The sequence below is a fragment of the Zonotrichia leucophrys genome, chromosome 8 (genome assembly GCF_028769735.1).
Source record: "Zonotrichia leucophrys gambelii isolate GWCS_2022_RI chromosome 8, RI_Zleu_2.0, whole genome shotgun sequence".
Lineage (NCBI taxonomy): Eukaryota > Metazoa > Chordata > Aves > Passeriformes > Passerellidae > Zonotrichia > Zonotrichia leucophrys.
In genome coordinates, this window is record NC_088178.1 from 3,653,366 (window position 1) to 3,681,341 (window position 27,976).

At 46.6% G+C, this 27,976-nt stretch overlaps 1 protein-coding gene across 5 annotated transcripts; it reads right to left on the reverse strand.

The window, feature by feature from the left end:
• Positions 1 to 390: 390 nt before the first annotated feature.
• On the reverse strand, positions 391 to 26,717 carry FAM20B (FAM20B glycosaminoglycan xylosylkinase). Of its 5 annotated transcripts, none has more exons than XM_064719796.1 (8): positions 26,655 to 26,717; positions 19,721 to 20,251; positions 16,345 to 16,431; positions 14,375 to 14,484; positions 12,129 to 12,300; positions 8,280 to 8,471; positions 5,913 to 5,972; positions 391 to 3,868 (listed from the first exon to the last, which is right to left on the reverse strand). In XM_064719796.1, exons 2-8 carry the CDS (start codon positions 20,095 to 20,097, stop codon positions 3,637 to 3,639), a joined length of 1,230 nt encoding a protein of 409 aa, XP_064575866.1. In that variant the 5' UTR covers positions 20,098 to 20,251; positions 26,655 to 26,717; the 3' UTR covers positions 391 to 3,636. The 5 variants fall into 5 exon arrangements, with proteins under 5 accessions (XP_064575866.1, XP_064575869.1, XP_064575870.1 ...); XM_064719799.1 differs by having other exon boundaries at positions 19,721 to 20,150; positions 26,655 to 26,700; XM_064719800.1 differs by lacking the exon at positions 26,655 to 26,717 and adding an exon at positions 25,738 to 25,978 and having other exon boundaries at positions 19,721 to 20,150.
• Between the last annotated feature and the right edge of the window lie 1,259 nt (positions 26,718 to 27,976).

The following is a 27,976-nucleotide window of genomic DNA, read 5'->3' on the forward strand; positions in this document are numbered from 1 at the left end:
CCATCCCAGTAAAAGCTCAGCAAGGCAGCCACAAGCACCTGCAGCTCTACAGACCCCCTGACAACCCAGCATTCCTCCCTGGCTCCTGGAACCAGCTCCTGGTTCCATGAGCAGCAGATGCAGGGCCATGGGATGCATGGGCAGAACCACACCTCAATCTAGGTGTGTTTTATTTCTGTATCCCTTTGGGACACCCTTCCTTCCTTACCAACAAGGCTCTGGCAAACCATCTGCATTTTTTGGATATACATGACTGGAGTAAATGCCACTGACAGCCATTAGCAGAGGAGGAACTGGGAGACACAGCAGCAAAACACTTCACACGTTCAGCCCACCACATGTTGGAACTGCAGAGAGACAGACAGGGGAGGGAGAGAGACACTTAGGCAATCCATCAATGTTGCTTTATTAAAATCTTTATTCACACAATGTTGCTTTATGTGGGATCTGACCCCGGGGGATAGGAGTAGAAAGTCATGATTGCATTCTGTTTGCTTATTAGCAACTCCATTTGTGCAGCAGCTCCCAGGGGCCTCCTCTGGCACATCCAAGAGGGGGGGGGGTCTGCTTCCAGCATCCTGCTCCAGCTGCTGCACTAAATAAATTACCTTCTTAATAAATTAGTACTTTTGAGCTGAAGTTTGTTTGGCAAGACACACTCCAGTTCATCAGCTGCTGGAAGGAGAGCTGACTCGAGTGTCTCCTCCCCCTGATGGCTGGCTTGGGAAGGAGGAGGAGGAGGCAAATAGCAGATGGCTGATGAGGCTCTTTAATTAGTTCTTGATTTCTGTGCTTCCAGTGCTCTGACATCATTGATAGCACGACACAACCAGTGTGTAACCTCTGGGGCCAGTGGGTGACACGTGCACAGTGAACAAGAATCAGAAGGTGTCTGGAAACCTCCTCCCCAGAGCACCTGCCTTGCAAACAATGCTATTTTTCAGAGATTCAAGCAGACCCTGTTGGCACGTGGATGCTGCTCCTCATTTCCTTTGCAATGGTTACAATTTAAAATCTCCCAGGGTTCTGTATTTGAGCAAAACAACCATCACTGCCAAAAAGGCAGAAATTGTCACAAGGCCAAAACCAGATCTTCCTGATTTTGGTTTAAGAGAGGAATTTATTTTTCTTTCCTGCTGCAGAACACCAACCTCCAGTAGTGTTTACAGCAACAAGAAACATCAATATCACAAATAAGAAACCAATCCCAAAACCCAACCATTTCTTGCTTCCTTCTACTGATGATGCTGGACTTCATGCCCTTTGTCCACAAGTAAACCAAAATAAACCAATACCCTGCTTTAAATCTTTGACATTTATACTGGAGAAAAACTCATCCCCAGGTTCCATCTGACAGTAAAAGCTTTAGCTTAGAGCAACATGTAAATCCTCAACATTAATTTAATTTCAAAGACTGAAAGGCCTTTTTTTGAGCCCATTATTAAATCAAATGTAAATATCAAGAGTGATCATAGAGAAGTCAAAAATTAAATTTTGGTAGATCCCTCCCAAAATATTAAGAGCTCATATTTAAGCTCAAAAGAAGAATATGCTTTTAGAAATGCTACAAGCCACCAATCATGTGCTTCACTATCTCCCCTTTGGGTAAATCATCCGAAATTTCCTGGGGAACAGCTTAAACCAGCTTGCTCCTGCCCCACAGGCACCCCCAAAGTGTGTTCTGTTATCAGCTGATAGAGGCAAGAGCTTCACAGTGTCCTCAGGGCTGGCTGTGTGTCACCACCCTGACTAAGAACTCCAGTACGTAACTCCAGATCCCACCCCATCATCTCATTGCTCTATGGCATCTATGGTGTGGCCAAGTCCAGAAGAGAGCAAGAATAACAGAATTCAATCCCAGGTAAACAGTCACATTCTACTTTCAAGATACTCTGCTCATGCAGTGAGAAAAAGACTTCAACAAAATAAACCAATGCCTGCATTTTTCAGATAAACTCTCTCCCTGACACCTCCTGGACCAGGTGTGGCCAAGGTGCAAGAACAAAACAGCTCTTCACCTACCTGCCACCCTGCAGTTAGAGAAGAGGAAGTTAGATTTTCCTGACAAGAAAATCAAGGAAAAGGGCTCAAACTGACATTTTGGTGCTCTTGCTCTCAAGTTCAGTAACCTGCAATCACCTGGGGAAGGGAGCTCCTTCCTTACACTAAGGACCATGCTGGCTGAACACTGATGCAAAGCTGTTCAGTTTGGAAACAGTGGTGAAGCTGCTTCTCTTCTGGAGACACAAACTGAGACCTGCCCCAAGGTGATCAGTTCCATGACACAAACTCAGCACAGGCTGAAGTGCTGAAGGACAACAGGACTAGCACAAGGTGAGTGCTGCAGGCCTGTCCTGAAAAGCCAACTCTTCTCTATCTGTGGCAAAACCACCAGTGAGGACTCCTGGATGACCACCCCAGGCAGAACATTGCAGAGGGGGTTGCAGGAAGCAACTGGGGAAGGCAGAAAACCTCCTGGAAGTGGTCACAGCTTCTGAGCTCAGCCACAGCCGAGCCAGGTGAATGTGGGACCCCAGCACTGGTGTCCCCAGAACAGCAGTGCTGAGCTGTGGTCACAGGGAGCAGCAGGAAGCTCTCTCAGGTGAGATGAAGAAGACAGACCAGAGCTCAGGGATGTCTGCACACCTCAGGTGACTGCTGGTGACTGGGGAAGTCCAGCAAACACCTCTTCCTCCAGTCCCACATGCCCAGAGGCTGCACAGCACTCAGGGCTCACAGTAAAGCAGCCTGACCTTGCCACACAGAACTGCTGCCAAGGACAGATTCTGTCCTCCTCAGCTACAAGAGAATGAACATTTGGTTATAATGGACACAGGACTGCAAGGATGTTTTCTCTACTCAGACCTTGCCAGATTAATTGAAAAAAAGAGGGACAAGACACATGGAAACTTACTATAACCCCTTAACTATCAAGTGCTGTATAACCACCCTGTCCTCTCCTAAATCTCCAACCCTGTGGATAAACCTTTGATAGGACTTCAGCAAAAACACTGAAGCATTATCATATATGAGGCAGCCCCCTCTCCCAGCCTTTTATCAAGGAAAAGCCAAGTGAGCAGCAGGTCCCCTCTCCCACCCCTCAGACAGCCAGAAGAACATCCCACCCCGGGGGGTGGCACAACTCTTCAGTCCAACAGTTATTTTATTCACCCCTGCTCGTTCTCTAGAGAAGCAGTAAAATGCCCAACCAGCTCAGAGCTGATTGTGTACAACCCTGAATGAACAAACTCGCCAGAGTAAAGGGGGAAGAGAAGGGGAGGGGACTGTTCTGTCCATCTCTGAGGGTCCCCTGCAATGCAGTCCACAGAGGATTCAGTGTTCCACACTCTGCACAGCACCCAGAGCCGCCTTCGTCCAGCGCGGTGCCCACTGCCGGCAATGGACACGGCACAGAGGCCACCACGGGGCTGAGCCACCCAGGCTCCTTCCCTCCTCTCACTGCTGCCAGCCCAAGGAGACAGCCACTGTCACCTCCCTTCCTCTGGCCTGGGAGCCGTCCTGTTCATGTCAGTCCATTTGGCCACAGCCCTTCTGAACTGATTGTGCTGTTTTTCTATCGCTTGTTTGTTTGTTTGTTTTTTAAAAAAGGAGTTTCATCTCGTGTTCCTGCTAGGATTACAAGTGAGACAGAGTCATCCTGTCTTCCACCAGCACCACATCTGGCCCAAACTGGTCTGTGCACTGCTTCACTGTAGCCAGGATGCTGAGGAGCCGCTGGTCCAGGGCGTCCAGGTGAGGGGTGGAGAGCACAGGTGAGATGGGGTCATGAGACATGGCAGTTTTTAAGGCAGACTTCAGGACTCCGTTCTTCAGGTAATTCAGCCTGTTCCAGGTAGAAACCCGGATGCTGCAAAAGAAACAAACACACATCACCACACCAGGGACCTGCTGCATCCCTCTGGGAATACTGGCTCTTCAAGAATGGAGACTCAGTGCAGAAGTGGGTTTGGGATGGCAGGGTCCAGGTGGAACTGCATCTCAGACAGGATCTAAGGGAATTGGGAAATTAAAGGGGATGAAGAATCAATCTGGTGTGACATAACTCTGATGTTACACAGGAACACTTCCAGCTGAGAGCACAGAAGGTCTTCAGTCCTGAGGCCTCCCAGACACAGTTTGGAAAGGAAAGAAAAGGAAGGAAAATCAACAAATTCAAACAAAGGTCACCTCAGGAAGAGCACCACTGACCAATAATGAATCACAAAAGACAAAAGGCAGTGGACCAAACTTCCAAGAGAACACAGCAGTGACCTTTCCTCTTCACTGGCCACTGAGCTTGTTTGTGTCAGCCCATCTCAGCTCTCCTGTTCTGTGAAGTCTCTTGGGATTCTCCCCCAAACCTTTCAGGGCCCAATCTTTAGCATCCCTGGTCTAAACTCTTGGGTTTGATGGCTTCCAATAAAACCAGCAAAATAAGAAAGTGTTGTAGCAAACCTATAGTTAAAACAATTATGTAAATTAATTATCATATGGCACTTGCCCAGCACCAGAAAGAAGGAAAATCTGAAAAGCAGGAAATTGCAAGGTTTCTTAGACAGAGATAAACTTCTCTGGTTGCATTTGGGGGAATCAAGATGACAAAGACTCCAGAAGAATCTCAATAAAGCACTAAATTAAACATACATTTAAAACTAATGCAGGAAAACTAAAGAATTTAAAAGTTCTTTAACTGTTCTGCATGTGACTTGTAAAAGGATCCTGCAGAACATGGGCCAGGTGTACTGCAGCATGCAGGAAGCTGTGCTTAGTGCAAGATGAGAGCCCAGGCTTTCTGCAAAGGTCCCAGAGAATTTGGAAGACAGAACCTTTCAAGGACAAGAAGGCTTGAAGGAGTTCATGTTGAAGTATCAGAGTCAGGAAATTGGTATCTCAGTATTTTTCTGTCTGGAAATTTTCACAGAAGCCCAGAATGGCCTGGACTTGAAGGGACCTTAAAGAACATCTCATTGCACCCCCCTGCCATGGGCAGGGACACCCTCCACTAGATCAGGTTGTTCCAGACCCTGTCTTACCTGGCCTTGGACATTTCCAGGGATGGGGCAGCCACAGCTTCTCCAGACAACCTGTGCCAGGGCCTCCTCAGAGGGCAGAATTTCTTCTCAAAATCCCATCTAACTGCCCTCTGTCAGTGTGAAGCCATTCCCCTTTGTCCTGTCACTGCAGGCCCTTGTCCAAGTCCCTCTCCAGCTCTCTTGGAGCCCCTTTAGACACTGAAGGGGCTCTGAGTTCTCCTCAGGGCCTTCTCTTCTCCAGGTTGAACACCCCAGCTCTGTCAGGCTGTTCCAGAGGAGAGGCACTCCAGCCCTTAGAGCATCTAATTCCTAATGAGAAGTAGCAATGGCCTGGTAAGAGACTGGACATGGAACAGAAATCAAAAAGTCACAGCCTCTGAAAATAAAACCACAGCTCACAAGGCCAAAGCAGAAACAAAACTCTGCAAAGAAACTACACATTTTACTTGAGAGGAGCCTCCTGAGCAGGGCTGCAGGCTTTTTTCAGAAACCATGTTTGGGATTATTAAATTGCCTTTATTAAATTGCCATCCTTCACTACTGTCAGGGAGCAGTCAAGCAGGGATGTGAATGCTGATTTGCCAGGAGCTGGGTGGGACAGCTGCAGATGCAAAGTGCCTGTCACACTGACTGTGGGTAGAGCTGAACCACTGACCTGGAGGTGAGAACACTTTCTGCAGCCAACCCTCTGCCTTCATGAAAATGGATTCCTCAGCTTCTTGGGCAGTGCCCATCCATCAAACAGACAATATCTCAAAAAGTACAGCACTGTGGACCCAAGCAAACCTTTTCAGGTTGCCAGAATGCTCCCAAGTTAATGAAATTGCAAACCTAAGGACAGAATGACATAAGTGAACAGCACCCCTGTGTCTCACTTACATGCAGCACTGATAGAGAGGAGCCAAGATGCTTCTTTCATCCAGGGCAGGGTTTCCAAAGCTGAAAACAAAATGAAAACCAAGTGAACCAGCTGAACTCCTAAGGTTGTTCTCAACTTAAAGGGTTTTGTAAAGAATTCAGAGAAATCAATACTAGGCAATTTCACGCTCCAAGAGATCAAATAATTAGAATTAAAATATAAACAGTCCAAGACCAGTCCCAGATATGACTTTCCTCAGCATCAGCTGAGCAGGTAAACAGAAGCAGCACCAGCATACCCAGTTCTTTATCAGACCAATACCCCTTAGAAAGGCATTTCAGAGGAGTTCAGAAATGATGCAGGGGTAAGGAATAACTGCTATTCTGGGCATGCAGAATGGGTGCTTTGCCTGTCTGACACAGCTGGGCAGGGAAGGAACCCAACAGCAGCAACAGTTCACTAACAAGGTGATCAACTTCAACATTTCAAGCCAGAAGGCTTCCACAGTATTTCAAGCTTCATCTAAACATATGCTGGATTTATTTTTCATAGTTTCACCTTCCTCATAATACTGTTTTCAACTAAGAACTTTCCCTTCAATAAAGATGAGTTGCTGCAGGGCCTTATGCTGCCCAAATAATTCTATTATTCATAGCTTTAAAACTCAATAAGCTCCCAGGGAAGTGGTCATGGCACCAAGGAGCATATGCTCTTACTCACATGGCTTAATTTTAGGTAGCCCTGTAAGAAATAAGGACTTGGGGTCAATGACCCTTATGGGTCCCTTCCAAATTGAGATCTACCATGGTTCTATGAAAAACTGTCCCCTACCCATTATTTCAAAGGAGCTGAAAGTAATTTAAAATTTTATTATAAATAAATCACTTAAATTTTCAAGAAAACAATTTACTGTCAGCCTGCAAAGCCCTAGCAAAAATATTTTCATAACGCCACAGGAAAGGACCATAACAAAAGGACTTGACTTCCAAACCCCATATCCACTTCCTGTGACTAATCCCTTACCTTCCTTCCTCCTAGCACATTGTCAGTGAGGAACACAAAGAGCATTTTTGCCAAATTCTCCTAAAGCAGCAGTAATTAAGCAGTCCCAAGGTGGAATGCATCCTGCTGTCATACTGGAGTATTACTGAACAGGTGATGACAGAAGGATGGATGGAAAGATGGAAGGAACAACAGAACCACTACACAAAAGATAAATGGGAAAGGAAGGGTAACTCCAAGCCTTGCAAGGATCTGCAAGGTCTCAAGTGCTGTGTACACTGGGTACAAGTGGTGTGCAAAGCCAGAGCAGAGCCTGCCACAGGAACTGCTGGTCCTTCCCTGCCATTGCACATGGGAGTGCCCACCAGAAAAATAAACAATCCAGAACTGCTGGACTAAATTATGAGTAGGCAAATAGATGACCTTTATGTTTTTAAGAAAAATCAATCAAATTGTTATGATTTAAACAAGGTTGTGTCTTCAATGTGTTTTTTAACCTAAACTATAGTGGACAATATACAAGAACTATAGCAAGGATATCATTCTAAACACATTTTTAAAATATTTTTGTTCAGGTAAGAGTTAATGTCCACATTTAGAACATGATCATTTTTGTGTTTGGTATCACTTCTACCTCCATTCTAAACTGCGAACCTTTCAAAGCCAGAGTAGGCATATCCAGAAGGCAGGGAATGCCAAATCATTCAGAAACACATCTTAGAAAGATCTGCTTTTATTACAGCACTCACTTATACTGACTGGTGATAAATAAAAAAGCCAAAGTTTTCAATCTTCCATTAATTAATTAAAAGCCCAAAAGGAAAGGGCATCTCTGGGGATAGGAGGAGAGACTTGAGCAAACCTTTGAAAGTTGCTTTGGGAAAACTGTGTTAACTGGGGAGTTTCTGTAGATTGAGTAGGACTCTGCCAAGACAGAAGAGTATCTAAAGCAGAATCACAGAGTCCTAAAATGGTTTGGGTTGGAAGAGTTGGGTTAAAGCTCATCTTGTTCCATCGCCCTGCCATGGGCAGGGGACACTTCCCACTAGACCAAGGTGCTCCAAGCCCTGTCCAACCTGGCCTTGGACACTTCCAGGGATGGGGCAATGTGTGCCAGGGCATCCCCACCCTCAGAGGGAAGAATTTCTTCCTAATATCTGATCTAAACCCACTTTCTTTCAGTTTGAATCCATTCCCCCACGTCCTGTCAGCAACACAGCCTTGGAAGAATCCTAAGCTTTGGTGAGTAATTTCTGATAAAAAGGAAAGAGTATTACAAAAGCTACTACAGAATAAAGAGAGGAAACAGAGAGAGCGACAGAGCAGATAACGGTGTGCCCTTGCAGCCAGCAGAGCCAGGGCAGCAGGAGCAGGGCCAGGCTCACCTTTTGGCATTGTCCAGCAGGATGAGCATGCTGGCTCCCTCATCGTCCTGGAAGCTCTCGTAGTGGTGCCGGTCGGCGTTGCCGATCAGGTAGTCGAAGATGGCCGTGTCGATGATGTCCAGCAGGCGCGGGCCCGAGTCGTACGGGGACGTTTTCTTCACGGCGTCGCAGTAGCTCTCGTCATACTCCCACCTGCAGCACAGGGAACCAAGCAGCCTTCAGGGAACCACCCTGCACGGCAGCAGCAGCTCCAGCTGCCCTGGGGCACTTTGAGGGCAGCAGCCCAAGCTAGAGCAAGAAGGAAGAGCTGGACAACAGTGGTTATGAGCAGGGTAAAGCCTGCATTGACATCCCAGCCTATGGAGCAAACTTCAGTTCAAAGATACACAAAGATCATCTTCCTATGGAAAACAAAGTCAGAGGTCAGAGTTTGCTTCCTCACAACTCCACAGTGGCTGGGCTGTGTCATGGGAAGATTACTGCCATGCCTTGCGTCCCTCAACTTCCCAAGGAACACTTCAGTACTGTTCATGTCTCCACTGCCTTGACCTGTTTCCATCTGGCTTTCCATCCTCTTCCTTTTTTCTTTTTAATGGGCCCCTCTGCCCCCAGGAAAGGCCTTCACAGTGGTCACTGCCCCTCACTCACAGCTGTCTCTTTCCTCCTCTCCTCTGTACAGTATCTCACCTTCTTCTCCACTGACATGATTTCAAGCTTCCCTCTTATCTCCTTCTCCTTCTCCACATAATCTCGTAACACCGATGTCATGTCTCAATTCTCCAAAGCTAGGATTTGAAATTTCCTCATTTTCTTCTTTACAGCTTTCAAAGCTGTTCAACAGCACCATCAAAAGAGCCAAATCTCTGGTGTATATCCTTTCCATCTGTCCACCTAAATAACAAGGACATCTTCCACGTAAGGACTGAAACAATCCTTCACAAAATAGCAGTTAAATTGGAAATGCCTTAAACCATCTGTGATTTGGAAACAGAGATGGAAGAAACACAAGCTGGAGAGACTTGCTCACATGCTCAAAACTGCAGATAGTCATACAAGTAGGAAGATCACAATTTAATGACTACAGCTGCCACATATCCTACTTCATCTTCTAGTGGTCTGGAACCAGAGATCCCAATATCCCACCTTTCTTCCAGGTGTCCAAATCAGAGAGCTTAAAAATTTATCTTCTCAGTGTGCCTAATAACAGATCACCATGTTCCTCAAATGCTGTGCCTAAATCCCCCTGGGAAGAGGGATCTTTGCACCAAGGTCCAACTCACACTCAAGGTGTAGCACAAATCCACACAGCAGTGGATTTGTCTCAGAACCTCTTCTCCTTGCTCTGGCTACATTTCTTATGCTGCATCCCACTCTCCCTCAAGTGTTTCTTTTTCTCTCCTTTTACTTCAGAGCAGTACTTAATCTCCTTGCCACAATTTGTTCAGACACACTATGCTCCCTCTCATTTCCCATGAAGTCTTTCAAGAGACACTTTCATCCAACCACTCATTTCTGATAATTTACATTGTATTAGCACAGGCCTTGGAAGGTCAGAGATTTTTGTCTATTACACCTCCATTAAAAATTACATACACTAATGTGCCTGTGTGAATTATGTTCAAAAGGTCAACTCAAAACAGCAGCTAGAGCAGGAAAAAATTCTTACAGAGTTATTTTTTCACAATTACCAGGCACAGAAAAAGGACAGCATGACACCAAGAACCTTTAATTCTGATCTCTCAAAGTGAAATGTGCAGCATGACATGGTGAAAAACACCAGAACCTTGTAACCTCATCTGAAGGAGGCAAGTGGGAGTTTAAATACATCAAATATCAAATCAGCACAGGAATCAAGGTAAACCTCTGTGCAAGCAGGCAGGGTGTGATGAAAAGGAGCCTCTCAACAGGAGGAACACCTCCAAGAAATGCATCCTGCAATGTATCATGTACTGAACACAGCTGATTTTGACCTGCTGGGAAAGAAAAAACATCTGCTGCTCAAAATTCAATCTGTGCATTTTGTACCCTAAAACAATTCAAGAGAGCCTTTGGATGAGATTCTTTCTGAGAACAATCACATAATTGGAAATCAATGGATACTTTAGATAAAGGACTGAAAATCTCTTCTAATCACTTTCAAGTTCAAGACAGAGTCAGAAAAATTTACTAAGCTCAAATTCATTTGTTCAGGTCTTGGCTAAAACATCCCACCTCAGGAACTCAGATGTGTTACATCTATTATAGAATGGTGCTTACAGAAGGAAAATGTGGGATTTAGCATTCTTTACATGCTGAGCATGGTCACCAAATACTGATGGCATTCAAAGCAAAGGACTTTCCAGGGTGTGTTGATGTGGCACTGCCTGATTTTTTGGTAACAGGGGAAAGCCACAGGTTTGGCTTCTGTGAGAAGCTGCTGGAAGCTTCCAGCACGTCTGACAGAGCCAATCTCGGATGGGCAGCAGCGGAAGCATGACAAGTGACTCCCCAACACAGAACTTAGATGGGACTGACCTCTGCCACTGTGGGATCTTGCAACAGTCTTTGAATTGGTGCAGGTTGACAATGGAACCTACAACCAGCAATTTTTCTTCCAGTTGGAGAAGAGGAGGAAGTGAGGACATGTGAGGAAAACAACATGGAGACACCAAGGTCAGTGGAAAAAAAAGAAGGGGAGGAGGTGCTCCAGATGTCTCCAGGAGCCAAGATTCCTCTGCAAACCATGGTGAGGACATTGATAAAACAAACTGTCCCCTTGCAATGCATGAAGTCCAGGGGGGATGCAGAGATCCATGCACAGCCCATGGGAAAAGTGCTCATGGCTGAGTGGGTGGATGCCAGAGAAAGCTGTGGGCCAGTGAGAGGCCTGAAGAGAGAAAGAGGGCCCCTGCTTCCAGAGAAAGACAGAGCTTTATTGTTCTCTCCTTGCTCCCACACTGGAGCAGCCTATCCTTAAAAGACTGCATCCCATAGAAAAGTGACCCACAACAGTTTTATGATAACTGTTTGCCTGTGGGAGGGACCCACGGGCATAGCAGAGAAAAGACTTCTTTCCATGAGTGAACAGGAAAAAGTTCTCCAATGATGAACCGACCAAAACTCCCACACCCTGTCTTCCTGCACTGTTGGTGGAAAGGAAGGCGGGGTTGGGTGGAAAAAAGGTGTTTTTTTACTTCTCATTATCCTCCTCTGTTCATAACAAATCTACTTTATACCTTTAAATATGGACCTGTTTTGGCCTTAAGAGTGTTTCTTTTTTCCTAGTTGTTATCTCAACTCAGGAGCTCTTTGTTAATTTTCTTCCCTCTCCTCTGCCCAACTGTAACAGAAGAGGGTAAGGGAACAACTTTACAACTTTTGTGAGTGCCTGGTGTTTGGCCATTGTCAAACCACAACACAGAGCCTAGCTTAAGTTAAACCAGTTCCACAACTCTGAAAATGAACTATAAGGATCATGAAATTAGGTATGGCACAGTGCTACCACATTTCAGGGGCCACAGCATCAACAGAAGGTCCAGTGGCACAAGAGAAGAATCTTAGCTTGCCCACAGACAAGATTTTCAGAGCTTGGAGTGCCTGCATTGTGGAGTTCTGTTCCAGCCAAGGTACAGGAAAAGGACAGTGCTTAGTATTGTGGAAAACAATGAAGATTTTCTTTTCTTCCTCATTTTAATTTAAATTTTATTCTGGACTTCTCAGCTTCTATGGTTGTGCTAAGAAAGCTGTCAACACAACTAGTTTTGTGTTGGGTAGGTTTTGAAACCACACAGAGCTCTTTAATTAACCAAGGGCCATTTCAGTGCAAATGACCATCTGTAAGGAATGGCACTGCCACGTTCCCTCTCCTACCTGGCAAGTTTGCCCTCCCGGTAGGTCCTGCCCCAGGGGTGCCGGTGCTTCTGCAGGGGCCAAACGTCCGGCAGCCACAGCGTCACCGAGCCCTCCATGATGTCCCCGTCTGCACACGCTGGCTCTGTCTCCCGACAGTAGTAGCACTTCCCATAGAAGCAGGTGTTATTGCCTTCAAAAGAAAAATGAAGAGGTATCAAATGAAGAGGTTTTAATCCAAGGAATCCAACTGAAATTCAGGAGCGTGTTGTTGCAGCAGAGGTTTCCCCATGACAGGACTTGTCTTTGTGGTTCCTGTCTCTGAGAGGGAGAGGCTCAAAAGACATTACACACACATCCATTCCTTCAGAGCAATTAAAGAATAATATAACAAGGAGAGAGCAATTAAATTATATTTTCTACTGATTTTATCACTCTGAGAATTAATATATCACACTCTCAACAAGTTTCTGTGATCCATTCCTAGTCCTGAGAAGCCTGACTTTGCAATGTTAACACTGCTTATTTTTCACATTTCATATTTCATGTGTCAGATTTCCCACGTACTTGAAAAAGCTGACCAAAAAGAGGTAAGTGCAAAGAGACACAGCAGAACTCAAAGAGATTTGGTGCCCTGAGACCTGCCACAGGTCTCAGCTACTTGAGCTGACTGGCAGAGGAGACAGAACCAAGTATCATTCTCACATGACCTAGCACTGCAGATCTGTCACAGCTTCATCAGTGTCTTCTGACAGGAGAGGAGCAACAAAACACGGCAGCCTTTATTCCACTAACATTGATGCACCCTGGAGCAGCCTGCATTAGTAGTTTTAGTTTAACCTTTTCCATCTTCCCCTTCTTAACCCACCTTCGCTTGATCCTCGCCAAGTTAAATCCAGTTCCATGCTCACAGATGTTCTTCCAGAATATTCTTCAGCTATGTCTCACTTGGTTGTGATGACCCTCTGTCCTTTCTTCCTTTGGTTCTACATCCAATACCCTCCCCAGAGCAGGCTCAGCTCTCCAAATGCCATGTTCTTCCCTTTCCACCCTCACACATCCCTGCCTCTCAGGCCTCCATCCACACCCTGAGCTCCCAGAATCCTGTCACTCAACCTGAGGATGTCACAGACCATCACCAACACAGAGCTTGCAGACCAGATCTCTTATTTGTATGGAAAGCCTGCAAGTCTCTCTTCCCATCCAGGGGCTGCAGCAGGTCTAGCAAGAGACAGAATTCTTTGAAATTCTAGCTGTAACTCCAGTAAACCTGCACTGAGTATGAATGAATTCTCTCCTCTTCAAAACCTCAAGAACTTGGTCAAATTTGGCCTAACAAAACATCATAACCTCCTCCAAAGATCCACCCATTTCTTTAGTTCCTGCTTTGCAGAATAGCAGCTCCAAGGAATCTAAGGAGGAGCAATGAACATTTCTGGAGCCTTACTTCTCAAGTCAGCACTGCTGCTAGCAAACAGCTTGGTTATCTTGGCTGAAATTGGAAAATGTAAAGCCTGCCTGAGGCAGGAACCCCATGTGAATGCCAGGAGAGACTGATGAGGCTGAGCTGAAACTTTCATCTGGAAGTTGCACCTTGTAAGTGGCAGTGTCAGGCAGCAGGTGAGACTGCCAGCAGTGCTGCTAATAGGAACGTTACCAGCAGTAAGGAACAATCATCTCTGGGGCCTTCTGATTAGGAAATGAAACAAACAAACAAAAGAGTAATAATTGGATAGTTTATGAAAGCCTCAGGGAGTTAAGGCTGCAGCATAAGTAATTTCTTGGTGCTTAATGACCACCTGGTAGGAGTTCACATTAATAGCTCCCATTATGTGTCCTTCACAGCTTTATTGCTGTAAACAACACAGGGAAGTTCTGCCATTGGTTGTAAATGCTCTGCAGGCTCTGATGCAGCACAAACAACATCTAATACCAACCAGTTGCCAGCTCTATAAATTACCCCAAATCACCACTCTCTTCACATTAAATACAACTTTATTCTTTTCTTTTCAGGTCTAATCACAGAGCTTTCTAACGATTTTTGACAGCAGAGAGAAAATTCTTACTCAAAAAATAAAAATCCCATCTGTAACAGCAGCATGAGGGAACAGTAATTGAAGGAAAGCAAGCCCTGCTTGGGGTTATCCAAGATCTCTCCTGGCACAGAAAGAGCTTCCTGCATCATAGCTGTGTCAAGCTCCCACAGCTCTTCTTTCCCATGAAGGATTTTCCCTTCCCTGGGCAGCAGAGCCCATGAATGCACTCACCCACAGTCATGAAGGTGCCCAGGAGCTGCTCCGTGGCCACGGGTTTGATCTCCGTGCGCAGATTGACAAACCTGCCAACCACCAGCGGGGCTCGGCGGAAACCCAGGATTCTGATTTGGGGAGAAAAAACACAGCCTGACAACTGGCAACACAGGCAGCAGTTCAAAACTAAAACAAAAAACCCTCTCAGTCTCTGTCAGAGATGATAGAGACCAAAGAGTAAAGCTGGAGCCCTACAGCAACCTCCTCTCTTCTCTGAGGCAAAGTAAGGAAACTCATTTTTCTTATGTGCCTGGATGTTCAATTTACTTTATAGGCCATCAGTGACATCCTTTGTTAAAGCAACAGAGGATGCACCACGCTCCAACTCTCAGAACTCAGACCTCACACCAGAAATATCCATCATGTGGCTGAAGCAGGCTGAAGCAGGAAAACCATATGGGCTGTGGGCTGGTCACCTGGAAAGATCATTTCTAATTTGTGGGAACCACTATCTATTAAAATGTTGTGCTCAAGCCAAATTCAATTACACTTGAAAGCAACCAATCCAAGAGTTGTTTTGTTTGGCACAAGGAAAGAGAAGGGAAGAGAGAATGGTAGAATAAAAGTGAATGCCTGAGAAGGGCCTGGAAAAACAGAGGTGGGAAGAACAACTATAAAACTTGCAGTTACAAGATCCAGGTTCCACTCCCATGCCTGCCACAGCCTTTGCTCTGTGACCACAAATGACTTGGGTGTTTGTAATGGAATTTTAAAAGTGCTTAAAGTACAAACATCAAAGGAGTGTCACTCCCAACTCTTCCTGCACGTTTGACACCCTCTGGATAAAGATCCTCAAAAGGTATTCCTGAAGAATAAAGAGGTGCAGAGCCACAGACAAAGACCAGAGAAAAGAAGCAAAAATCATGACCAAATGGACAGCAAAGAAGAGTTAAGTGAGATTTGGACACTTGAGAGAGGCTTTGATTGAATGTTCAATCACTGCTTTTTCAGGGAATCTGAAGCCTGTATGCTCCTTGAAAGCACAAATGGACTGACATCTGGCTCCTTTATCTTTTTATCTTCTCAATACACCCTGAGTTTGGCCCAGCAGCACAAGCTGGCTGTAGCAGCAATGGGTGTTACTCAACTACTTATCATCCTGGTATTCTATTTCTTCCTAGAATTACTGATTTCTACTGTGCAATGAGTTCCACAGGTGAATCAGGACTCACAGACATCTCTGTCACCACTGTGAGTTTAGTCAGTGATAAGGCTCTTATCGATGTACTGAGAAACCTCAGTTTCAGTTTTTCTATCCTTTGTTATATTTGTCCCTCCTTATTCCTTTTCTCAAGATTTTATGTGTTTTCACCTCCAAATTTTCCTATGGGGAAACAGAGACTGTGCTCATTTCTGTTATGTGAAATTGCAGCTCTAAGAGCATTTCATAACTATTGACATTCAGTGCCTGCTGTATTCTGTCCCATTCTTTGAACATCCTGTAATTTTCATTTTTTCCTGTAATTGCACCTCCAGCACAGGTCCACAAACCACCTGGGTACTCCAAGCACAATTAGGATATGAATAACTGGATTTCCTCTAGGATGCACTGATTCATATTTACTCTAGACTAAATTGTTAGTCTAGACATCACTCTTGACTTTTTAGTGAACTGGACATGAACACACATTTAGCATTTCAGACTCTTCCACAGCATTTGGCTAAGCTCTTTCTCCCCTGTAATATTAACTAGAGTGGTTTCAGGGCTCATTCTCCTTTCTAAACTTTTCACAAGTATCTAAAATGTTACATTCTTGAATAGATCTCAGAAAGAAAGTTTCACAGAATGAACTAATTCTTATTTTGGCTTCAGTGTGGTAAATTGGCAGGTCAGAGGCAGCTTCCATCTGAGGTGCATTCTTCAAAGAACCCCTTTCTTTCTGGTGTTTTCCACAGACAATGACACCAGGTAAGCAGTAATTCCATACCTATCCAAGTGAAAGGCTGCCACCTCTGCGTTGTGTCTGTCGTAGCCAGCGTAGGGCTCTCCTTCCACTATATAATCCCTGGCATATCTGCAATTGAAATAAATCAAATTAAGTGAGTCCATGTAGAATCCTGTCAATTCTGCTGTTCAGAGTAACAATTTAATAATAGTTAGAGTCACTGGGTCACTTTGCAAGTGACTGCCAATGGGAGAATGGGAAAACATCAATGGGATTAAAGTGCCCACACTGTTGAAGTGGTAAATAAGGAGGAAAGGTCAGTGATGGACAGTGGTGTCCAGAGCTTGGGAAGCAGCTCACATTCCAACTAATACATTTTAATCCAACCATATGCCAGGTCACATCTCAGAACAAAGAGCACAGACCCTGCTGTGGAACAGGGGGCTATTTGTCCTGGAAAGCAGCAACTCCACAGATGATTTTGGGGTTAGAAAGAATTGTACATTAACAATTCTCATTAACAAATACAATCTTACATTGTGGAGGAGATGGCAAAGGCAATCTTTAGTAGATAGAAAATCAGCAAGTGTGAACCTGAGGACAATGCTGGGTATAAACAGAGCCTTTAATCTGGCAGAGAAAAGACATAGTGAGCAGCAAAAAACAGAAATTAGGCACTCATTGCAAAAACAATGGTGCATTTTAGTGAAGTGCAAGGCTTTTTGCTCCCCTTTTTATCTTTTAGTAGATGGTACTTAGTCAAGGCAAGCACCAATTTCTCAGCTCCTGACATTTGGATCAGTGCAGATACTGCCTCAGCACCACACTGCAGCTGAGTGTGAAACACCACAATCAATACTGAGCAAAGGGGTGAAATGCAACATGTTTTCAAATAAAATAAGGTAACCTATTTTCTTATTTCCATCTATGTACCAAATTGTGTAAACTGGATTATTTCCAGCAGAATTTGTGTTCAAGCAGCAGCAACAGCAGTGTAAGAGCAGGCACAGAGCTGGACCTTGCTGTTTTAGCCTTGCTCAGGGAGGATGTGGGGTGAGAAGACAATCCACTTCCCCAGCCTGAGCAATGCTCCAGCTTCTCTGCAGGGCAGCTCAAAAGAGAATTCACCAGTGCAGGATTCCTGCCAAATGGGAGCCTTCACCAAACCAGCACCTTCTGTCACATATACCACCAGATGTGATGACAGCAAGTATTATTTGCTAGTAAATAGGGCTGAATTTCAAGTACATTTGAAATGAGACAGTGAATCCTCAGAAGATGTCCTCCAAGGCAGGTCTTTGGTAGCACTTGCAGCTGACTTTTGGAAACATGGCCACGTTTTGAAAGCTGCAGAGCTAAAATTTAGTAGTAAATCCTGACCAAACTCTTTGTTTCCATGCACAGTAGGCACCTAGTCCTTTCCAGAGCAAAAATAATGAGGGAATTCCTTCTTCCCCTGCTGGTAAGTTTGCTCAGAACTGTTTTCAGCAGTAACTCTGACAGAGCTTTCAGGTCCAAAGCAGGTTAAATAGACTCTCTTGCAGTGCCAGAACAGGACTCTGCCCACAAGCCTGGCTATTCAGCAGTCACAAACAAAACATGGGCCCACCAGGATGGCCTAGCCACCCTCTCCAGTGCTCCTATAAACATTCCCAGCTGCACGTGTCCTTGCTGCAGCTCAGAGCCTGTGTTTGCCTGCACAGACTGGGCATTACAGAATGCAGTTTAACTCTCAGTTAATGCTTGACTGCACTCCCTGGCACAGAAAGCTCTATGGGAATGCTGTGAATCCCCAGCTCTTTCACTGGAGGAGATGCCTCCTGTACCACCAGGACTTTGTGTGCAAGGCTGACACTGCCTGGGCCTGCAGGGGAGCTCCAGCCAGGGCAGGAATTGGCTGCACAGAGATTTTTTTTCTCATTCTCTAATCACAGAATCACAGATTGGTTTGGGCTGGAAAAACATTTCATTCCAATTCTGCTGCCACGGGCAGGGACACTTTCCACTAGACCAGGCTGTTCCAAGCCCTGTCAGACCTGGCCTTTGAACACTTCCAGGGATCTTCTTCTGGACAACCTGTGCCAGGGCCTCACCATCCTCAGAGGGAAGAATTTCTTCCCACTATCCTATCTATCCCTGCCCTCTGTCACTGTGAAGCCATTCCCCTTAGTCTTGTCACTGCAGGCCCCTGTCCCAAGTCCCTCTCCATCTCCCTTGAGGCCCTTTAGGCACAGGAAGGGGCTCTAAAGTCTCCCTGGAGTCTTCTGTTTTCCAGGTGAACAGCCCCAGCTCTCTCAGCCTGATTCCAAGCAGAGGTGCTCCCACCCTCAGAGCATCTTTGTGGCCTCTGCACTCACTCATTAACAGGAAATCTTAATGCCTGCTTAGCCCAAAATCTTTTTCTGTGATGACACTTCTCATCTGCAGTGAAATCTCCTAAAACACACCCAGCCTTACTTTTTAACATCTTTCTTCTCCTTTTCTCCAAAGACAAACAGTCCAAAAAGCTTTACAGCCAAGACTTTCCAAGACTTTTCAGAAAATTCAATCCTGTCAGTTTTTTCTGAGGCTCATTGTAAACTGAGGCCATACCAAGGAAGTATCACTACCCTCCATTCTCCAGTACTCACTGCTGGCAGACAGGAGGCTCAGGGCCCTCACTCTGACCTACCCAAACCATTTTTACAGCTACATTCAACTGCAGCAGACACACAGATGTACTTTTGAGACCACTGCCAAGTTTCCTTCCTTCCCTGCTCCTGAACTGCACCCTCTCCTGACAGTCTGACACAACAAGGAGGCAAAGCTTGTCTCCAAACTGCCAGAAGCTGCACTACCACAGGCAAGAAGATACAGCTCAGAAACACCAGATCCCCTCAGGACTGAACACAGTAATTATTCTTTTAATCTACAGACAGGCTGGATCAAGGCTGTACAGCCTGAGAGACAGCTAATGTTACTAGAGCACCAGCAAGGTTCTATTCTGTGGATGCCATGGGACAGGGAGAGAGAAACAGCAAGTGTTTCTCACAGCGACTTGTGAGGAATTTCAGGGAGCTGCAAAGATGTGATAACCTGTTGACTATAACCAATTTGCAGGTGCTGTTTGTCTACTTTATTTAATCTGTTCCTCTCAAGGACAGTGCGTGAGCAGGATGTTTCTGTTAGTTAGCCGATAGAACAGAATCTATCGTACCACTGTATAAAAATCGCGCGGTTCTTTTGAATAAAGCCTTCTTTGCCTTTTCTACAATCCTGCCTCTTGCCTGTTCCTGCCCTGACCCCAGTGCACGAGTGACATTATTCTGTCTCAAAAATAACAGGATGGTCTTTCAAAATTCATAACTTAAACACTAATGTGACAACACGGAGAAGAATAGTATATATAAATGAGGCAGACATTGAAAGCAGTCTTTACCTCTTGGGCTTGAAGACAACCTTCTGTCCTCCTTCAAGGATCAGCAGAGCTTTCAGCTGCGTCCCTTTGTAGCCCACATCAGCCTTGATGATCTTCTTGGTGCTCATGGCGTGCATGACAGCGCCCAGCTCGGGGGTGTCCTCGGGGTACACCTCCCGGGGCACCACCCACTGCGCGGCGATCTCCCAGGGCGACTGCAGCGTGTGCTCCAGGCGCGGCTCCAGCGCCACGCGCAGCCCCGCCAGCATGCGCTGGAACGCGCGCTGGTCCTCGCGCTGCGCCGCCGACGTGTCCAGGTTGTCGATGAGGAAAACCTTGGTGAAGATGAAGATGACGAGGAGGATGGCCAAGAGCACGACTCGCTGCTTCAGCTTCATGGTGCCTTCCGGCCCTTCTCCCCTGAGCCTTCCTTCCGAGCGTCACGGGAAGTCTGTTGGAGATCAGGGTGAGGAAGGGGGTGTTAGTTGGTGAATTTCATGCCTAACTTGCATTGTAAAAGATGTCTCAGCACTGAAGCGTCTCCTGGTACCCCTAAAAATAAACAAAACACAAACTTACAATCCCGCAGATCCCACCAAACTCAAAATCAAGTTTATGTTTGGAGCACAAACCTGCACTCGTGGAAACCTGTATCCTACAGCCTGAACACCTGTGTTAAAACACACTGGCCTTGCTGCCTTCCTGCAGCCTGGCTGTGATCTGCACAGGAGGGGAAATTGCCAGACAGCATCTCTGCACAGCTGAAATCACAGCAGCTGCAACCACCACAGGCAAGACTTTTGCAGGGAACTGTAGTTTAACGTGATTGCTCCAATTTCACACGCACTCTTCCATTAGTGCAAGATCCCATGATTGCTGGTGTCCTAAAGACCAATCCCTCAGCAAAGCTCCCAGGTCGATTTTAAGACAGCTCACAACAGTGAGAACAGCTGCTCAACCTTCTTTCTTGAAGGTACAAGACACAAGCACAGAATAGACTTAATTGTTTATTTCCTTTCATTTGCTGCCACTAGAATTTACTCAGCTTTTTTTCCATTCTTAAAAAAATATGAGCTGGGGTGGGGGATGACATCTTTACTTCCTCACAGCTAGGTAAGTTCCTTCTGCACTCAACTGTAAAACCCATAACCACAGAAAATACACACAGTGTCTGCAATCTCAACCAAATTAACCAGAAAAAATATCCCAGACCACTTGTCTGTTCTCACATCCTCACCTACAACAGTTAAACCCACATCTGTTTCTATATTTACAGTGGCTCCAAGACACATCTGGTCCCTCAAGAAGCCTTGGCCAGGGCAGTGTTTGCATGTAAGGACCAGAGAATGCACCATCAACTGTACTGGGTTATAAAGACAGAATTACCTTCCTAGCATTAGCTGAATGCAGTCAGAAGCCAAAGAGAAAGGGGACATGAGGCACACCTCTGAGGGGCACTGGGAGCCAGCAGGAATTTCTCTTCAGCAGCCACAGTGATCATGCAAACCCCAGAGAGCACCCTGAGCTGGGGGAGGACTGACACAGAAAAGCCTTTTCATGCAATTCAACAGTAAGTGTATAAATCAGCCATCATTACTCATGGCACTGGAAAAAATGAGCTGCCACAGGCTCCTTCACCAGCAGCAACCACAGGACAGCCAGGCCATGCCTGCTGAGGCACACACAGCTCACAGCCCTCAGTGCAGAGTCAGGCTGGCATGGTGTAAGAGTATAGTATAAAGTATAAAAGGACATGTAGAAAAGGAGATGCAAAGCCACAGAGGACTCCACAGCAGCCAGAACAAATTTACATGAGGTCTAGAGCAGACCCATCCAGCCACACAGCCCTCCCACATCCCTGTTAGCACTCACAGCAGGACAGAGACCCCAGCAAGGGCAGAGGGCAGAAGCCTCTGGGATGCTTCAGACTAGAACCACAGTGTCCTGTTAACTGTGTAATACTGATTTTAACCTGCTGGAAAATAAGTGCTTGTGCTCATACTGAAAGAGAACAAATCACATGTTTATATGGAAATTAGAGCATATTATTATTCTTCATCTAGTTCTGTTTTGGCAGCCTGTTCTTCTCCAGACAGCACTGCCACCTGCACATTACCCACTGCAAGCACAAGAATGTGAAGCACAGACAAGGAAGATGCACCTGACCCAAAAGCTCTCACTCCTGCACATACAGACTCACCCAGGAACAGATCCTTAAATAATAATCACATTATTCTTAAACCTAAGCAGACAAGCAAAGCGGACTGGCTGCACCTGCACCCTCTCATTTTAACTGCATAATTCACCTCTTTAAAACTACTAATTCTGAATCATTTTGAGCACTGTTTCCACTCATTTTTAAAATCTATTAGAGTTTGTAAGGAGTTAGGCAGAAGAACAGAGGTAATTTCACAACAGTCACTCCTGGCTGTGGGATATGTGGATGTGTACACTCACATTTTAAGAAAGCCTCACAGTGCAGTGCTGGCTGATCAAAGCACTAAAGCGCAGGGCAGGGTGTTCCACACCTCTGCAGCTCAAGATGAGCACTCACTTTTCTACACTGATTTCCAGGAATGCTGAGTTTCTCTAGGGATGTTCTTCCTGGGACTTGGGGGGAGAATACAACTACAGTCACTTCAATTAAAGGTAATTTACTTAGCTAATCTTTTGTGATGGCTTTGAAACTCATTTTGGCTGAAACCCTCCAATGAGGTAAACAGAATTCACAAAAATAAATAAAATTCAGTATTGAACTATTTGCTGGTGAGCTGGCTGTCACTTTTTAGTGACATCTGAGGACATGAGTCATCGGCTGCCTTCCTCCACCAAACACCAAAGCACCCCCGAGGCTGCCATGCAATCAATTTCCCAGTGCTCCAAGCACAGCCTGCACTTTGCTCCTTGGTGCCAACATTACACTCTCTGCTCTGCAAGCCAAGGGATTTGAATCCTTTTTTGAACAAGTTTACCACGGACAGCAAGAACTTGAGGTTACTGTTCTAAATTGAAGATGGCAAGGGTGACAGCGTCAAGGCAATGTAAGAAAATATTTATGCTGTTTTGGAAGAAAGTAATTTGAAAAAGACAAGTCTTTGGCAAAGTCTTGGATTGGAAAGGAAGATTATGAGAACTCCAGAAGTGTCAAGCTGGCCCTGGAATGAGGTCAGAGATGAGAAAATTGAAATAACAACACACCACCAAAATTTTAAAAGGGAAAAATAAGGTGAGGGTGAGCAGAACTCTGGAATGAACAGCAAAAGGGTCTTGGACAATGACAAAAGTAAACCCAGCCAAAAAGAGAAAACAGCCAGAAACAAACAGCCCTAGCAGCTTTTTAATGCTGTAGTCAACTGCAAGGTTTGCCTAAGAAATGTTTCTTGTTTTTCACTACCTCTTTGGGAAATTTCCTGATCAATTCTTTCTCTTATTACAACCAGGTCTGTATTCTCAGCAAGCAGGAGTCTTCCAACTCAATATACCAATAACAGCAGCTCCTCAGTATCATGGAGGGGTCACTGTGCACACAAAATTAAAGAATTAAAGCATGTCTTCTGGCATTAAATACCAACATCAGACCACTTCACTCCCAGTCAAAAAAACAACATGCAATTTGCCTGTTACAAAAACTACAGCTACTATAAGCAGCCTGCAAAGTTACCAGAAAAATCCCACAAGACATTTTTACTGGAGTCACAAAATCAATGGCGTGCCTCATATCACAATCTTATTTTTATATCATAAAGCCTTTTAGCTGCTATGTCAAAAATACTTGTGTGTACAATTTGCCAGGATTTCATTATGCTCCAACTCACAAATCAGGTCCAGGGGCAGGCAAAGGTTTAGTTTGGCAGCGTAACTACACAAAAAATCATAGCTCAAACAGACACTGATCTGAAATGGATATGGTGAAAGTAGAGTCTAATTCCTGTTTAATGCAAGGGGTTTTTCTTATATACACTATACCTTTTGGGATCACCTATCAAAAGGCCTTTAGAAGTTCTCCAGTAAATCCTGGAAAACGCCTTGAAGAAACATCGCACACAGTAGTGACATTTTCCTCTTCCCAAAACATCCTTCAGTCTCACCAGATCAATCTTCCTGCCCATCCTCCCCTCTCTGGCCAGCTCCTTGGTGGCTCATGCCTCCCTTCTCTGTGTGAGCCTTGTTATTCCATTTCCACAGGCAGGCTCCCACAGACCTTTCCTTGGATTTCTCAGACTCATTCTGTCACTTCCACTCTCTGCGTGCTGCCTGCCTTGTGTACAAGTTTAGTCATCTAGTGCTCAAGGCTTCCCACGTATTTACTTGTCTGCTCTTTCTCCATCTCCTTTCCTCCTAAAACCCTCGTTATCTACAGGCAAAATCTGTGACAGTCTACACTCAAACTTTCCACAAACACAACTGCACCCCTGGTTGAGAGCTACAACACTGATAAATGTGAAAGACCACGAGCATTTTAACCACTGCAATATCTCTGGCTGCAGCTGCAACAATCAGTAACCGCCTGAAATATTCTCACACAGCTCTGGAAAGAAACAAAATCATTTTGTCCATCTGTCTGCCCACCTTGGCCTGTTATATCCCTTAGTAACTTAAGAATCTGTCACCTGCATTTCTGCCAAATTTGTCAGAGGACTATTTGCATGAGCTTTACAAAAACCACAGGCCAGATAGAGGACAGAAGCCTTGAGAAGCCAAGGACAACTGGGTAAATATCCTGAATCTCTCCCAGCTGCCGGCACAGCAAACAGAACACCTGACTCAGCTGGCTGCACAAATAAGGACAGGGTGGGTTGGATCCAGGCAGCTCCTGGGTGCAGCCCTGGGGAAGGAGAAGTCACCAGGCACTGAGGCCCCTGGGAGCCAGGCAGGAGCTGCTGGGGTAGGAAGTGGCAAACAACTCCTCAGGAAAGCAGGCTGCATGAATCCTCCTTGCTGAATGACTTTACACCAAGCACCGTTTCCTATGGAAACAAAGTTTATATAATCACACTTTTCACTTAGATCCAGCAGCCAATTCCAAACGCATCTGAGAGGACAGTGGATGTTTTGAAGCCAGGGTTTATGTGTTTATTGGAAGCTGGCAGCCAGGGGTGCTGCAGGAAGGGCCACAGTGTTGGCTCAACAGCTGTCTGCTTGCCTTGGCCATGTGGGCAACCCAGGGGCAGGGAGCTGGGAATGCCACGTGGGCAGGGAGGGACTGGGAGCACTGAAACGGGGAATGGAGCAGGACAGGGGCAGGAGCCAAGGGCACTGATACAGAGGGTGCTGGGACCCGGTTAGAAGACAGCCAGAACAACCCTCCCTTGTTCCCATCCCAGTTCCTGACATTCCCCCTGACCACTACAGGTCAATAAAACCAGCTGGAAATGCTTTAGGGAGCCTTGTTCCACTTGGAAATGAAGCCAAGGCAGTGAGAAAATTCTGCAGTTTCCCTTCTCCACTTGACATGTTTATTCATCTCCTACATAAGACTGACATTAAAAATTTAGTGAGGGTCCATGTACCCATCTGGATTTTAGCAGTGATGAGCCTGTCTCTGCTGTAGGATGGTGCCAATCAGCCTCCCCCACTCCTGAGGAGAGGCAGTGGGATTCTGGGGTCAGAACCAAGCTGACAACTTTGTACCACGAAGCAAAATAAACTTTCTACCTCAAATGGAGGTAAATCTTGTAGTGACTATGTAGGTCAGACTTAAGGACACGACGGGTGCATGGAGGAATTTTCAAATTAAAACAAGACATGAGAACATCTGTTCTGTAATAAATACAAGGTGGGATCCACTCACAATGAATCCACTGCAAACCTAGAATCTACATTTTACAGTTTACTCTGTTTGCTCAGCCCCTAAAGCACTATGGATGTTGTAGGGCCTCAGAAGGTACAACGAAACAGCTGCAGTGCTTATGCACATCTGTATCCAGAAAGGATCCAAAGAGAGATATCCTTTAAGAAAGGTTAAACCCATGCCTTTGACAACCACAGCACTCTTCTATGGACACACACATTGTATTTTTCCACCCGTGGACAATGACCTTCTCCAAGCTGCGCCTGGCACTGGGTGAGAGCCCACGGTGCAGACGGCTGTTCCCAAGGGTTAGCAGATGGCCAGCGAGGCTTCACAGCTGTACGGAGCTCGGTCCCCAGCTCAAAGCGAGCATCCAGAAGAGGAACGAACCGCAGGAGCGCAGATACAAATCCCATCTGCCAGAGCCGCGTCCGTGCAGCCCCCGCCGAGCGGGGCTGTCCGGGGCCGGAGCCGCGGCTCGGCCGGACCTGTCAGGAAGGACGTGAGGGGCTGGAGCGAGTCCAGAGAAGGGAACAGGGCTGGGGAAGGGTCTGGAGAACCAGTCTGGGGCTGAGGGAGCTGGGGGGGCTCAGCCTGCAGAAAAGGAGGCTCGGGGGACCTCACTGCTCTGCACAACTCCCTGACAGGAGGATGCGGCCAGGTAAGGGTGGGCTCTTCCCTCAGGTAAAAAGCGACAGGACAAGAGTACGGAGCCTCACCCTGCGCCAGAGGAGGTTCGGCGTGGCCACAAGGAGGAGTTTTTTCACGGTAAGGGTGATTAGACATTGGAACGGGCTGCCCGGGGAGGCGGCGGAGTCACCGTCCCCGGAGGTGGGTAAGGAAAGCCTGGACGTGGCACTTGGTGCCATGGGCTGCTTGACAGGGCGCTGCTGGGTCACCGCCTGGACTGGAGATCTCGGAAGTCTTTTCCAGCCTCACCGACTCCCGGATCCTGCGATTCTCCCGCCGCCGCTCCGGCCGCAGGGGCCCCTCCGGCGCTCCGCGGGGCGCAGCCGCCCCTCCGCCCCCTCCCTCCCGCCGCCAGGCCCGGGAGCCCTTGCTGTACCCGCCCCGGGCCGCAGCAGCGCCGCGTCGCGTCCCGTCCCGCTCCCGTCCCTCAGGCGCCGCCGGCCCGGCCCCGCCGCCCGCGCCCGCCGCACTCACCGCGCCCGCCGCCCGCCCGCCATGGCCCGGCCACCGCCGGCCCCCGCCAGCCCTACAACATGGTGCCGCCCAGCGCCCCGCTCCCGCCCCCCAGCCAATGGGCGCCCGCCCCGCCCGCCGCGGGCCGCCCGCCCGCCAATCAGCCGCCAGCGCTGCCCTGGCCGGGGAGACGCGGCCGGGCGCCTCCAATGGGAACGGCGGGGGGGGCGCTCGCCAATGGGGCGGCGGCAGCGGCGGCGGGGTTAACCCTGGGTCGGCCGGTGCCGCTGCTCGGCTGCTGGGAGGATCCCCGGCTTTAGGGGGAAAGCCAGCGAATAAACATTTGTCATACGCGTTGTGACACACATTTGTCACACGCGTTTGTCAAGTGCATATAAATAAATACTGAAAATACTGAGCCGGGGCTGCGCGCAGCAGGAGCAGGATGCTGTGGCAACGGGTCCTGTAACAACGCGCGCCGCCCTCAGAGGCACTCGGCTCTTCGGACTTTGGAATTACAGAATTATAGTTTAGAATTACAGCCCTCTTAAACAGTATGATTATACTATATAGCCCCATTATACTACACATTATGACTATGTGCAGTCTTGAGCAATACACCTCCTTTTATAATCTAGCACCAATAAATTGGATGCTATTCAACCATAACATCAATAGAATTTTATCTCTCCCCGTTCAACTACAAATAACGTATTAATTTAAAAATTTCCCCCGTTCAACTACAAATAACATATTAAATTAAATTTCCCCTCTACGCTCACACACTCCCAATATGAAATAACGCTCCAGTGTCAATTCCATCTGGCAGGCAGCGCTGGAAGTTTGGCAGGGAAGGCGCCGCTGGTGCAATGCCAGCCCGGCTCAGCAGGAGCCACCACCCAGCAGCACCGAAATGTGCTCCAGAAACTCGGCAAGGACGGCAGAGCCGAGCAGAGCTCACGGATATTCCAGTCCTGCACATCCCACCACAGCTACAGTCCCTGCATCCCCTTCCTCCACAGCTCCTCACTGTCCAGGACGTTTTCTCCATTGCTTCTGCTCCACTTGCTGTTCCTCATCCTTTTTTGGTCCCCACAGAATCATTTAGGTTGGAAAAGACCTCTCAGATCATTGCATCCAATGTAGTATCTTGGGCTACTTTAACACTGCAACAAACACTGCACTTGCAGACTGGCCTGAAGTGGAAAATAAATGTATTTCTTTCCAGGAATTTTCCCTTTCCCTGCTCCATTTTTAGGACTGGGAACGAAAACTTTTAATGGGACTTTTAAAAACCCCTTTGAAAAAAATAATAAAATCATACCTAGTGCTTTATGACTTCC